This window comes from Myxocyprinus asiaticus, chromosome 22 (genome assembly GCF_019703515.2).
Source record: "Myxocyprinus asiaticus isolate MX2 ecotype Aquarium Trade chromosome 22, UBuf_Myxa_2, whole genome shotgun sequence".
Classification (NCBI taxonomy): Eukaryota; Metazoa; Chordata; class Actinopteri; order Cypriniformes; family Catostomidae; genus Myxocyprinus; species Myxocyprinus asiaticus.
Window position 1 is genome coordinate 25,961,079 of NC_059365.1, and position 14,724 is coordinate 25,975,802.

Consider the following 14,724-nt stretch of genomic DNA (forward strand, 5'->3'; position numbering starts at 1 on the left):
CTGAGCCCAGAGAAGTCAGCAGCGCTTCTGGACAGTGTTGATGTAGGGCTTCTGCTTTGCATAGTAAAGTCTTAACTTGCATCTGTGGATGCAGCGGCAAGTGGTGTTGACTAACAAAGGTTTACTAAAGTTATCCCAAGCCCATGTTCATGATATCCATTACAGATGAATGACATTTTTTAAGACAGTGACGTCTGAGGGATCGGAGATCATGCGCATGCAGAAGTGGTTTTCGTCTTGCCCTTTACGCACAGAGATTTACCAGATTCCTTGAATCTTTTAACCATATTGGGCACTGTTAAGGGTGAAATGCCCAAAATCCCTCCCATTTGTCTTTGGGGAACATTCTTCACAAAGTGCTGGATTATTTGTTGAAGCATCTGTTGGCAAATTGAAAAGTCTTGAATGATCCTTGCTCTTGAAGGACTTGGCTGTTTTTGGAGGCTCCTTATACAGTATACAGTATTATGACACAATTGACTCACCTGTTTAACATCTCCTGTTTCACATCGCCTTGTTATTTCAACTCGTCAAATTGTTATTAGTCTTAAATTGTCCCAGTCTCAACTTTTTTGGAGCGTGTTGCAATCATCTGATTTGAAATTACTGAACATTTTCAAAAAATCAAACAATAAAATTCACAAGGTAAAACATCATATGTGTAGTTGTGGTGCTTTCAATATAGCAAAGGGTGAATATAATTTACAAATCACTCCTTTTTGTTTTTATTAGCATTTTTCATCCTGTCGCAACATTTTCGGAATTGGGGTTGTACACCAATGTTGACTGAAGCGTATTTGTTATTCATGGAGCAAACTTTGTGCCAAAGGAATCTCGCGATGATGTAACCATGCAATTACAGGCAGACGACAGTAATGAAAAATCTTTTATGTTGTTTAATCTCTTCAGGAGAATGCACAGGGGGTCATCAGGGGCCCATCACTCAAACAGTAAAAAAGTCTGATAGGTGTGCAAACCAAAGACTCCTCAGCCTTTGTGAGTGCTTGTGTTCTTACCAGCTTTTTAGTAATCTGCTGTTCTCCTCTCTCTGTAACCCTAGGCCAATCCCATGATCTCCTGTTGAGACAGGTCATTGTGACGTTTTTGATCACATTTTACTCCTACTCCCCTACAAACAATGTTGTCATTTAATTAAGTCCTGAAATGCAGGCATTTCTCCAATGTAACACTGATTGTTCTATTTTCTTTTAAATTTTTTTTTATATCCTTTTCACCTCCATCCTTTTCATTTGGGTATCCAACCTAAAGACGTGGCCTCTGAAAAAGCAGGTAAAAAAAGACATCAAACTCAAAAGCATATTACAGAATTGTAATCCGTGCCACAAGTATCCAGAAATTGTCTGGTGGTGTGTTTTTATTGTGGAAGTGAATGCTCATCCTTTAGAGATTCACTTCATTACGTGTTCCCCAATAGTAATAGCTGGTGTTTGGTGTGATTGTTCCAGCAGATTGGGTATTTTAGACTGAAAGACCTGAGATCAGAAACTAAGAGAGTTTTTCAGCCCAAATTAAGAGATAGAGGGAGGTCTTTTCAAAGCAATTTTTATTGAAGAGTTTTGGTGGTTTGTCTTTCTGCCCATTTGTTTGAAACATAGGCTTTTTTCCCCACTAAATCTTGTCTTCAATCTGTTGAGCTAGAGCAATTACTGTTTCTCAAGTATTGCTCTCTACACGTTATTTTACCTGTTGTGCCAAATGCTCCAAACCTCCCAATGTTCCACTCTCAATCTAGCTGTGATGCTTTCATCCATTTTCAATTTGGACCACAAACTTTAGGAAATGATGCTAGCCCTCCTAGATACCTGCAGACAATATGGTCTGCTTGTCACCTTCCAATATACCTGCAAAATAGGCATCTTGGAAGCAATTGGAAAAACAATGGCAGTGTTTGGACTAGGCCTTTATGTTTACGTCTCTCTCTCTCTCTCTCTCTCTCTCTCTCTCTCTCTCTCTCTCTCTCTCTCTCTCTCTCTCTCTCTCTCTCTCTCTCTCTATTCTCATCTATTCCTTTGATCTCAATGCTGGTTCTTCCTCTCTTTAATAGATATATATATATATATGTTTTCCTTCTCCATGAAATAACAGACTGTCCTTGCACGAGTTCTAGAAAGTTCTTTGTTTTTCTCACTGCTGTGAATGTGCAGTTTCAAAACATTCAAGAGAGTGAGAGAGACTGCAGGCACTTGGCTTTTTGAAATGGAAGTGGATGAAAGACTCAGCCATCATTTAAACGTATATTACAGATTCTTGCAAATGGAACATGCAGAGTTCAAAGTTCAATGTCCTTAACTTTCACCAATGCAAGAAGTAGAAGACCTGCTGAGAAATTTAGATGTCCTCTTTCCATTTGTGCTCTCAGTTCTTCCCCCTGACTTTTCATTAATCTGTTCCTCCATCTACCTCAACCGCATCTCTTCTATCTCTATGTAATACCCTCTTGTAATTAGCATTGTTCCTCCCCTGTGGTAAGTATCTTTGTTAGGACAGATTTATATGTCTACCAAAGCTTGAATTAAAAAAGACTCAAAGCAAATTCTGACAGGGCTTTTGGCCCTGTTTACACCTGGTATAAAGATGTGGTTTGGGTGGTCCTGTCATATTTGGACAGGAGAGACACATCACTGTTTACACCATGTAACAACATACACCGATCAGCCACAATATTAAAACCACCTGCCTAATATCGTGTAGGTCCCCCTCGTGTCACCAAAACAGCTCTGACCCTTCAAGGCATGGACTCCACAAGACCTCTGAAGGTGTCCTGTAGTATTTGGTACCAAGATGTTAGCAGCAGATCCTCTAAGTCCTGCAAGTTTCGAAGTGGGGCCTCCATGGATCAGACTTGTTGGTACAGCACATCCCATAGATGCTCAATCGGATTGAGATCTGGGGAATTTGGAGGCCAAGTCAACATCTTGAACTCTTTGTCATGTTCCTCAAATCATTCCTGAAAACTTTTTGCAGTGTGGCAGGGCGCATTATCCCGCTGAAAGAGGCCACTGCCATCAGGGAATACCGTTGCCATGAAGGGGTGTACGTGGTCTGCAACATTCTTTAGGTAGGTGGTACGTGTCAAAGTTACACCCACATGAATGCCAGGACCCAAAGTTTTCCAGCAGAACATTGCCCAGAGCATCACACTGCCTCCGTCGGCCTGCCTTCTTCCCATAGTGCATCCTGCTGCCATGTCTTCCCCAGGTAAACAATGCACATGCACCTGGCCATCCATATGATCTAAATGAAAATGTTATTCATCAGACCAGGTCACCTTCTTCCATTGCTTCATGGTCCAGTTCTGACGCTCACGTGCCCATTGCAGGCGCTTTTGGCAGTGGACGGGGTCAGTATGGGCACTCTGACTGGTCTGCTGCTACGCAGCCCCATACTGTTTTTCAGCAATTTGTGCTACAGTAGCTCTTCTGTGGGATTGGAGCAGACGGCTAGCCTTCGCTCCCCACATGCACCAGTGAGCCTTGGGCATCCATGACCCTGTTGCCAGTTCACTGGTTGTCCTTCCTTGGACCACTTTTGGTAGGTACTAATCACTGCATACCGGGAACATCCCACAAGACCTGCCGTTTTGGTGATGCTCTGACCCAGTCATCTAGCCATAACAATTTGGCCCTTGTCAAAGTCGCTCAGATCCTTGCGCTTGCCCATTTTTCCTGCTTCCAACACATGAAATTCAAGAACTGACTGTTCACTTGCTGCCTAATATATCCAACCCCTTGACAGGTGCCATTGTAAGGAGATAATAAATGTTATTCACTTCACCGGTCAGTGGTTTTAAAGTTGTGGCTGATCAGTGTATGTGTCCTTTGACAATTTGTGTTCAGATTTCGAAGGGAGGGTCTCATGACAATATACATCACTCATTACATGATTACTGCATGATAATAAAATGCAAAAGTGGTAAAGGAAGAAAAAGCGTGAAAAAAGTGGCAGACTGTTTCTCCCAATTATACTTGCATATAATCTAAGCACAAACATGACATTTATAGCAGAATTCTTAGTCATTTTAGTGGAATACCTGTATTAACTGAGCTACAGATATGCATGCTTCTCATCTATGTCACTGTATGTTGATATCAGGCACACTGAAGAAGTTTTGTTAAGTTCTTGTGCATGTACATGTATTTGCGTTTTTAAATTTTCCGATCAAATGATTTTCATTTTAAAGCCACACTGAACCTGCAAAGTTTAAAGCTAATTTTAGTGCAGTGGTTGATTGACATGAAAATGGGTGTGCTTTGCTGCTCTTCGAACACATGTCATTTAAACTATGAGCCCAGTGTGGTCACAGGCGGTTTCGACTACCTCCAAATATGGTGGACAAATCTCAAAGCATTTTGGTCTTTAGCATTGTCCCGTTTAAAACAGATCTCCCAGAACACATCTTAATAACCGGTCTAATCAGGGCCTTATAATCAACCAACACTGACCTTTCAAGTGAACAGTAACCATAGCAATAATATATATATATATATATATATATATATATATATATATATATATATATATATATATATATATATATATATATATATTGTTTTATTTAACTTTTGTCTTCTTACAAAAATATCTTTGCCCAGGCAAAGCCATAAAACAGCTTTTTCCAAAATTATTTCTAACTTGTTTTCTCATTGGCCCCTATGACTGACCTTGGTAAGCAGGCTGGACTTCAATTTTGTGTGACATATGAATCCACCTTTACTGTGGTGCCCACTTGCTCCAAACTCATTACCTGACATGATGAATGGGGCCTGTTCCATTAAACTATGCCCAGCCCATGGTGGCATGAGCACCTGGCACCGAGTAATGGCAGTTGTACGGGAACGACTGCCAGGGTAGTTATGGAGGGTGTGGCGGCTTAAACTTGGAGTTGGTTACTGAATCTGTGGGGAGAGGAAAGGTTGTCCACTCCGCCTGCCACATGGCCCCCACCCAGCCTTTCACTACACCATGTTTGGAGTGTGATCCCATAATGGGTTTGCCTCAGTGGCCAAACGCATTTAGTACTTGTCTCTGTCAAATTCCACCCTGGCCTAGTTTCAAATAAAGGATTGTACAAAGTAATGTCTCCCTTATTTGTACATATATAACCTGATTAATTTGTTTGTATTCCCATAGTTTCTTTCCTGTCTGAACAATAAAGGCTGTCTCCTCCAAAACCCCAAACCACCCTTGGGTATTTACATAAGTGTGTGCAGCTGGTGTGTCTGCACTTTGTTTGTGTGTGTGTGTGTGTGTGTGGGGGGGGGGGGGGGGGCGTTGGGGCTGCATGTCTCTTCTTCAGGCTGTGTTGTTGTAGTTGAAGGAGCTCTCCAGTGCAAGACCAGATCAGGAGCTCAGTTCTGTTACTATGCCACCAGACATGAATCAGCTGACTCCAGACCATCTAATGCTTCTCTCTTTTCCCCACTGCTTCTACTTAATAATTGTGCTACTGTTAGGCTAATCTTGTCCCTCCCCTTTCTTTCTGCGCTCTCTTTTTAACTATTAAAGGAATAGTTCACCCAAGAATAAAGATTTTGTTGTTCCAAATCTGTTTGGCTTTTTCTTCTTTTGGCTTTAAGTTCCTAACATTCTGCCTAAAATCTCCTTTTGTGTTCCATGCTAGAAAGTAAGTCAACCAGGTTTAAAACACCATGAGGGTAACTGCACTCTTTTTCTTACTACAGTACATATTTGTTTTTATATGTCCTTTTCTCTATTCATCTTTTGTTACATTTTGTGTCTCATACTCATGCTATGCTATTGTGAATACATCTAATTGTCCCTTTTATATAAATATATATATTTTCCTTGTCCTTTCTTTCAACAGACAACCGTCTCACTGGTTTGGAAAGATCCCGTTCGCGCCACAATGCAAACCCTATGGTCCGATGATCGCTTGCCGGCTACGGACGTTTGCCAAGTGCCAAAGACCCAAGATTGGGGACACTGTGGAGGGCTGAACAGGAATTGAGAGAGCCTGCCCCTCACGGCATTTCCTGCTCACCCATCATTCGCATACCTACACATCCACATGCATGCAGAACGCAGAACAAACCTCAAAGACATGTTCAACAGCTCCAGAACCATGACCCTTACTCCTCTCTGCCTTACAAACCTGGACAATTTGTTCTTACTTCCTTTTGCGCTTATTTCCTGGGGCCTGTTAAATTAAGGGGTGTTTGTTTGAGATTTTTATTTTTTGTTTGTTTGTTATTTTCCTGATTGCGCCGGCTCTGTTTATATCTCAGTGCATCTCAGGATGCTAACTCCCCTGATCTGGCTCACGTCCATCCCGCTATCTGCAAACAGTCAAGTGATTGACTGCATTTTGATCTCTAGCTATTGGATTTTTTAAGCGCACAAACACACTCTTCTTGCTGACAAAAGGCCAAAAGCACCAGAGAGGACTGAGTGATTCTGTATGCATATCAGCAAAGGGACTTTATTCACTGCATTGATTGAACAAAAACCTTGGCTTGATTGATTCTGCCACCCCTCCTGCTTTTTATTCCACATGACAAATAGCATTTAGATTTTTAGTCTATAACTTCACCATCAGCCCTGCTCTGCAACATATATTCTCTAATCAGTGCCTCTCATAATATATTACAGATTTTATATATGTAGCAACATGAAAAAAAGCTGCTGATTTTAGCATCAGTGCAACGTTGTGTACACATTTGCTCTGTGTAACAGCTGCCAGTTGCCATAAAGTACCTGTGCTGGTTGAAAGATATTGCTCTTTAGCTACAGTTAACACTTCAAACATATGTAGACATTTCGATTGCAGAGTCAAAGGTTTTATTAAACAAATCTGCTGGTGTGTAAAAAAAAAAAACAGGAATCAAAGAGATGCCATTCATTTCTGTTTTCAAACATTTCACAGGGTTTCTTTTTATTTCTTTTGAAGTCAATGTACTTTAGCCTTCTTGTAGAATAGTATTTTACTGAACTGTTGCTTAGTGTATTGTCAAGATCCACTGGTCATCTTTAAAAGCTTTAAGATGTGCAACCTATTCAGCCCCTCCACATTTTACCTCACCATCTTAGCCCTGTCTCATATTTAAAATAAATAAATTGAGCAAAGCAGTTGTCCAAAACAATATCAATTATCATATTTAGTCTACTAGACATCTATAGCACCTCCTTTGTACTCTCATTTTAGTGTCAATCTTTCATCATTTGAAAAATATGTATTTATTCAGAGTTTGCCAGATAATGCCTGAAGCCTTTGATATGTGAATATTAACCACAATCCAGTGAAGAGGCATCTTGTATGTGAGGATGTACAGAGGTAGAATACTGACAGTGAAGGTGTGTTGACCCATTGTGGCTGCCGTCATGTGAAAGCCATTGGTAAAATCTCTCTGCCACCTCCCCAAACTTAAGCTTGTGGCATTAGTAGTTGTTTGGCATGTTTTTCTGCCCCCCATTTCCATAACACTGCAAGCAAACTATATGCAAAACAGTGTCTTCTCTCTTTTGGGTGACTGGAGCAATGCTGCCTAACACACTGGTACATGCCAGACTGAAATTCCAGTATCTCCTGCATTCATGAACGAAGGCAACATGTTGAGTTTGCACATCCGATGCTTTCATTACCCCAAAGTCCCACCAGATGCTATTTTTGCCAGTATTAAATCAGTTTTGTTCAAATGCAAGTGTCGAAGACTAAAGTGAAGTGCAGAACGCCCATGCTATTAAACAAACCACTGTTCGTCCAGCTTTCTCCTCACACTGTGTTTGTCATGCACGCTCTCTCGAGAGAGGAAAGGTCGAGTTGCAGCGTATAGCAATCCATTGATTTGCTTTTCTAATTAAAACTGCCCTTTGTATTGTATCCAGAGCCACACAAAAGAAGCTGCCCTCGGTTCACACTGCTCGCACTACAAGCTATTTAAAACTCATGTTAATTGTAATTACAGCATCAACACACTGTCAGTGCACATGCCTCCAACATGCATTTTTATTTCCCAGTCTGATCAAACTCAGAGACCAGTAACATACTGGTAGCATTTTCTGACAGACAGCGTCACTGGCAACAATTACTTAATCCACAACAATACTGTTATTTCTGGGAAATAATTTTAATACAAATTTGATTTTATTTTGCTGATATTGGTTTTGATAAATGTGCAAAATTTCATGATGAGTAAGGTTATTAGACTAAATTTGTACCCATTGTTATTGTTTTTATGACTGAAAGGGAGAGTAAGAGGGAAAATCTGATCAGTTGAGACTGATTTGTTAAAATCACACTAATATGAAGTGGTTTGTATTAGTTCTGTGTGGCAAAAGTGATGAATTTTGTGTATATGAGGGACACCTAGTAGCAATTCAACACTTCATACAGACTGAAGAGAGACAGAGCTTTTTCCAGAGAAAACTACATCCCAGAGGACTTTTTACAACATTCATTTTACAACTCTAATGTGTCAAAATTATGTGTAATTTATATTTTGTTTTTCCTCTTTATTCTAAGAAAACACTGTGTTATACCATACAGTGATCTATCCCTCCATTTGTGATAGTGGTGTTAAACTTGTGTATTACTATAGGCTAATATATGTGTCATGTGTATTTGATGAGAATATTTTAGAGAATATATCATAATGCAGGTGAGAGTCTGCAGATGACTGACTGTGTAACGTGCTTAAGTCAGATCCAGTTCTTAAATGGATGTGAGACAGAGGCCAGAAGGAGGTAAGAAAATATGAAGTTACAGTGACTATTTTGGTCCTCTGCTGTCTCATTTATCTACATATCCTCAATGTACTCAGTACAGATTGTATGATGGTGCACTTTAACTTGTTAAATATAGACCTGGAGCGATCTTTTAATTTGTGATATTCCTTAGCATATCATTGCCAAAATAGACTGCTTGCATGTGTGGTAACCGTTCCTGACAAGTGATTCAGTCTCAGTTCTTTCCAATTTCTCTCCCAGTCTCTCTCACTGTAATTGGTGCTTGGAACTAGAAGTTAAATAGGTATGAATAATTACAACTGTCTCAGGACATTGTTTTATTTTTTAGGTAATGTAAGACTCCATACCCCTGCCTTCTTTTTATCATTGTGTTATAAGCAATTTATATTTGTAACATCTTTAAGTTTATTTTTATCTGTGACTAAAAAAGTGAAAATGGTTATGCACACTATACCTGAGTATGTAACAAAATATCATACTAAATAATAACCACTTTCTCAAAAAAAGAACAAGAAAAAAAAAGTGCTTTTTGAGTGTTATTTCTATTATAAAACATGCTTTCTCTTTATGCAGACTCACACCGTGTCCTTATTAGGCATGATGCGATAAAGATACAAGTGATAAAATCTCAAATTTGATGTGTTGTCTTTAACAAGCCTCCGGATGCAACACACTGAAAAAGTTAACCTAAAAGTTTTGCTTTATGTGGTAACATCTAAATGAACTGGTTTAATTCAAGTCAAAAATATTATGGTAACACTTTACATTAATGTTTCCTTTGTTAAGGGATAATAAAGGGGTTCAGTAATGACTGAGTCATTTACAAATGCATTATAAATCATTAATATGTGGTTTTAACATCATGCAAAAAAGGTAACTGTTCATGCCAAATAGTGAGCCATTTTACCTCACATGTTATGAATCCTAAATAACTTTTATTTAACACTAGTAACCTATGAAAATGTACCTTTATGTAAAGTGTTCAGATGTGAAGCATTAATTAAGGAGTTGCCAACTTTAGAAACCTGTACATAAAAGTCCAGTATGGTTTAATGGTCATCATTTACTCACCCTCATACCATCCCAGATGTGTATGACATTCATCTCAGCTCTGTAGGTCCATACAATGCAAGTGAATGGTGACCAGACCTTTGAAGATCCAAAAATCACATACAAGCAGCATAAAAGTAATCCATATGACTTCAGTGGTTAAATCCATATCTTCCGAAGCAATATGATAGGTGCGGGTGAGAAACAGATCAATATTTAAGTATTTTTTACCATAAATCTCCACTTACACATTCACTTTGAAAATGTGAAAGAATGTGAACGTGAAAGTGGAGATTTTATGGTATAAAAATAAAACCCACACCTATCATATCGGTTAGGTATGAGATATTCTTCTAAAAATCCTTGTGTTCAACAGAAGAAAGAATTTCATAAACATCTGAGATGGCATGAGGGTGAGTAAATGAGAGATTTTTTTTTTTATTTTTTTTTTTTGAGTAAGCTATTCCTTTGATGAATATAAACACAAAGCAGGATGTAGCAAAATGACATAATCCCTCCTTTTAATTTCATGATAATAGTCTATTTTTTGCTACATTTTGAAATAAATCAAATTAGGATATTTTATGTTTTTGATTAAAATGAGTGTAAAAAGGCATTTTATTAAGCATCTAGAGCATGTAAGTTAAATTGCTTACTGTTTGGCGTTATTAGATGAAAGTTGCCCTTTTTATGTATGTTGCTATAATTGCATATAAATGATGTATAATGCATTTGTAAATGACTTGTTAGATGTACTAGTCATTTATGAACCCCTTTATAAACCCTTAACAAAGGTTGTGACAAAGAACATTAATGTAAAGTGTTACCAGTGTTATTTAACATCACAGAATCAACCTGAATAAATTAGGTTACATGAATAATAATAATTTTAAGGGTTAGACCAGGTAGAAATAGTTCCATAAGATAAAAATTGCAGCTTAACAGTTTACAGTGCAGGACATTTTGTTGGTCTGTAGATTTCATTGGCGCCAAACATAACCTATTTTTAACCATCATTTTTGTAATTTTTATTTTATATTGTTTGATGAGATGTGAGCACAGCATTTTCGTTTTCAGTGAGGACAAGACAGATTTCTTGTAAAATTACCTGTCAGGTTTCACCTGGTTAGGACACAATGTAACTGTAACGGAGACCGTATTCTCAGGGCAAATGAGAGTATTTTATTACTCTTCAGCTTTGTTCACAAAACTCAAACTAAAAGGGCACACATTGGCCAAATAATCACACACAAAAGAGTCAGTCAGTCTTGTTGCACACACAGGAACAGTTTCTCTCTGGTTCCTCTCTTTCTGCTGACTGATGCTCTTTGTTGGCCTTTTCAGGTCTCCCTCTGCCATCACTATAACAAGAGACAGGTGTTAATGATAATGACAACCCAGGTGACGAGCCTTACCGCTACCCCTCTCCCGCAGACAGACACACGACCACGCCTCCATCCCCACAGAAATATTAACAGGCACCTGAATATTTGGAGCCTGTTTTGGTAACAGATAACAAGAAATATCTAGGGGAAAAAACTATCTCTGCTTTAGTGATATTTTGCAATATTCAAGAATAATTATAAAATAATAATTCTGCAATAATCCCATGTTACTTCAATGCGAATTACATTGACAGTGGAGACTACTTTGCGGGGTTTGCAAAGTATAACTACTGTCAGAAGAGATAACAGCACTGTATCGTTAGCTTGAAGTACTTAATTGTATTGTTTGCTCCCTATCTGTGCTTCACTTCACAGTAAGTATATGCGTGTTATTTTATTGACAGAATTATATGGGGAATCATCATTTACAAAGCTAAATATAAACTCCACTACAATGCCCAGCATTATTTTCATTATGTTCTTTTGACAGATGACATTTGGATTCACTGTAGTTAGAGATGGAGCCGGCAATGATGTTTCTTTGTTATTTCTCCATTTCTCTGTCACCATCTTCACTGTCTCTCTATCAGTCTTTCTTTTACAGAATAATTTTTTTTTTTTTCTGTGTGTGTGTGAGAGAGAGAGAGAGAGAGAGATATGCTGAACTGTGAGTGTGACCGTCATTGGCCGTGTTCAGAGTGTACTATTGCCACTGGGGAGCTGTCTTCTGGCTAGTGCTGAAATGGAACGGTAGAAATGTTCCTGTCCCTGGCTCTCAACATTCCTGTCCTTTCTCTTCTGCAGCCTCCGGAGTGTGAGCATCTTTGTATGTGTGTGTGCAGGCATACATGCATGCATGGATCTGTCTGTTTGTCTTTGTGTCTGTGTATTTGCAGGGAGATACATCAAGAAACCAAACTTTTTTACACAACCTTGCTGTAACTGGCAGACCACAGTGTGTGATCAAGTGATCTTCGGTTCTGTGTCTGCTTGCTAAATCACTGACACAGATGGGTGGCTTATAAAAAAATAAACAAAGACAAGATGCAATGGCCAGTGAGTGATCCACCATGATTCATTTGTTCATGTGTTTTGTGTTGTACTGAGGCAGTCATTAAAGTCAGGCTAATTTTACAAGACGTTCTGGTTTATGTAGATATCAGGCTCATGCTCGATAATAAGCTGCTCTACATCTCTTTGTCTATGAGAGCTTATTAGATGCCAGAGCCCCGATGAAGCTTAAATATCAGTTGTTTTCTGGCACAAATGCAGATTTACTAATTCCTCTGACCTCGAGATGAAGGATGGAGGCTTGATTTTTGCCTACAGTGTGCATAAGACCAAATGTCTCATGCAAGGATATTAAAACCTTAAGTCACTGGCCAACGGTCCCCACAAGGTAAATGGCTCACTAAACATACTAAATAATATCTTAATGAAAAACAGTGTTAAGTATTGAATTAGGCAACTCAAATTGTCTCATGACAATTCATAAAAATTCACACAAGTTCGCAAAATCGTTAGAAATCAAGTCGGCCTGCTCAAAAACATATGACTTTTACTCCAATAGAAAAAAATAAACGAACCGACGAGAATTATAATGAAGTTTAATTCCTTAGTTTAATTTTAATAGAAAAATAAGTTCTGTGTACCACGGACGAAAGAGAAACATGGGGTTTTGAATGAGATGAGGAAAACATACTATTACAGGTTATTGACATTTATCCATTGTATTGCATACATATGGAATGAGAACCAGATTTGTTAAGATTTGATAAGTTTAACTCCTTACCCAAACCCTAAACTTAACCATGATTTTAATTAGAAAATAACTTTTGTGTAGCATGGAAGAATGAAAACATTGGGATTTGGAAAGAGACGAGGAAAACATATTACAGGTTATTAACATACATCCATTGTATTGCATAAATATGGAATGAGAACAAGATTTGTTCACAGACTTTTCTTGTTGGATAGGAGGCTAGCTAAAAATGTTCATGCCTAAATTGTATAGATTTGAAATTTTGTTTATTGATTGGTTGGTCTTTATACAAATAAAAGCTGTGCCTTGGCTCGTACAATATATTACGAGTTTTTTAGACTATTTTGGGTTAGGGGAAAATATCATTAACTTAGTATAAAAAATAATCAAATTCAAATGTATGTGTATACTTATAGCCATAGTTTGGGGCCAAATTTGTCCCCAGAAGATCGCTTTTTGAAGTTATAAAAAAAAAAAAAAAAAAAAAAAAAAAGATGCACGCATTATTATTATTTATTTAATTAATTGTAAAAAGTCAAAACATTTTCTTTTAAGGTTTGGTTTAGAGTATATAGTCATTATAATTAGCTGTATGTAAGTCTATAGTATGTCCCCATTTAAATGGCTTAAGTAAACGTGTGGGTGTATAAAATAGAGGGCTGATGCATGGAACCTTAGGAGGAAGCTTATTTTATGTGTATGCCTTGAATATTTTACCCTCATTATTTTGCCCTCAGATAAGTAGCCCTGTCAGAAATCTGAAAGATGAACAGATACCACACACATACACACTTTTTGCTCTCAACCCTCTTCATCTGTTTTCTTTCTCACACCACTCTCCATCTCTATAAACCCAGGGCAAATGTACAGCCACTCACACCAATTTACAGTCTGATGGATCAGCCTTCTACAGGAATACAACATAATAATGATGTATTTTGCATGCTTTAGTACGGAAACTAGGATGAAATACAGAGTTGGGTGCCTGTGCCCATTCTGTCTGCCACTGCTCTCACTGAACTTATTTGCATGTGTGTGTATCTGTGTGTCTTCATATTTATGAATTGCAGTGCACCATGTTGGCTTGAAGCACAAGTGCTCCAGGTATAAAACGTTTCATAACCATAATCAGAATGCTGACACATCAGTCTACACAGCTCTATGTATGCGTCTGTCTGTCAGTGTATATTTCTGTATACGTGTGTGAAAGTGCAATCTGAGTGTTCTACACTTGCTTTTTGTTCCGTCAACCCTGAGGGTGTTTTGGTTCATATCAAATCATCATACGCCCTCCACCCCAAATTTCATTACAGCTGCAACATCTACTGTTTGGAAAGCACTCCTGCCTCCTGTCCAATTTCTGTTTTCTATCCATCCATTCACTCCATCCCTTTTTGAGCTATCATTCTCATTCGATGTGATTCAGAGCATTTTGACATCCTGTCTGTGTTTTGAGGCCTTCCTAGCGGCGTTTGGTCTCTCATGAAGCATGTGAGGGCCGTTGGGCTCAGCAGAGCTCCTGTTGTGAGTGGATAGGTCTTTATAAAGTAGATCTGTCTGTCAATGCCATCACTGTTCTTTGGTTGAGACCACCCCACCCCTCTCGGCAAGGATTTCTTCAACAGTACTGCTGACCTGAGAGGAGAGAGAATGGAAAAGAAAAGACAAAACACAAAGAAATTCCCCACTTTTTGATGATGTGCCTTTCTTGGGTACTCTAAAGGTACCTTAAAGGAATAGTTCACCCAAAAATTATAATTTCCTCGTCATTTACTCACCCATATGCTGTCTCAAACTCATGGG

General features: G+C 38.5%; 1 protein-coding gene across 7 annotated transcripts in view; it reads left to right on the top strand.

The window, feature by feature from the left end:
• LOC127412971 (protein diaphanous homolog 2-like) overlaps positions 1 to 6,856 on the top strand; it is a 625,488-nt gene extending 618,632 nt beyond the window's left edge. For all 7 annotated transcript variants that reach the window (XM_051649717.1, XM_051649721.1, XM_051649722.1 and 4 more), the window contains one exon: positions 5,846 to 6,856. In XM_051649717.1, the coding sequence (XP_051505677.1) occupies positions 5,846 to 5,910 (65 nt within the window). In that variant the 3' untranslated portion in view covers positions 5,911 to 6,856. The remainder of the gene's footprint in view (positions 1 to 5,845) is intronic.
• Positions 6,857 to 14,724: the final 7,868 nt, after the last annotated feature.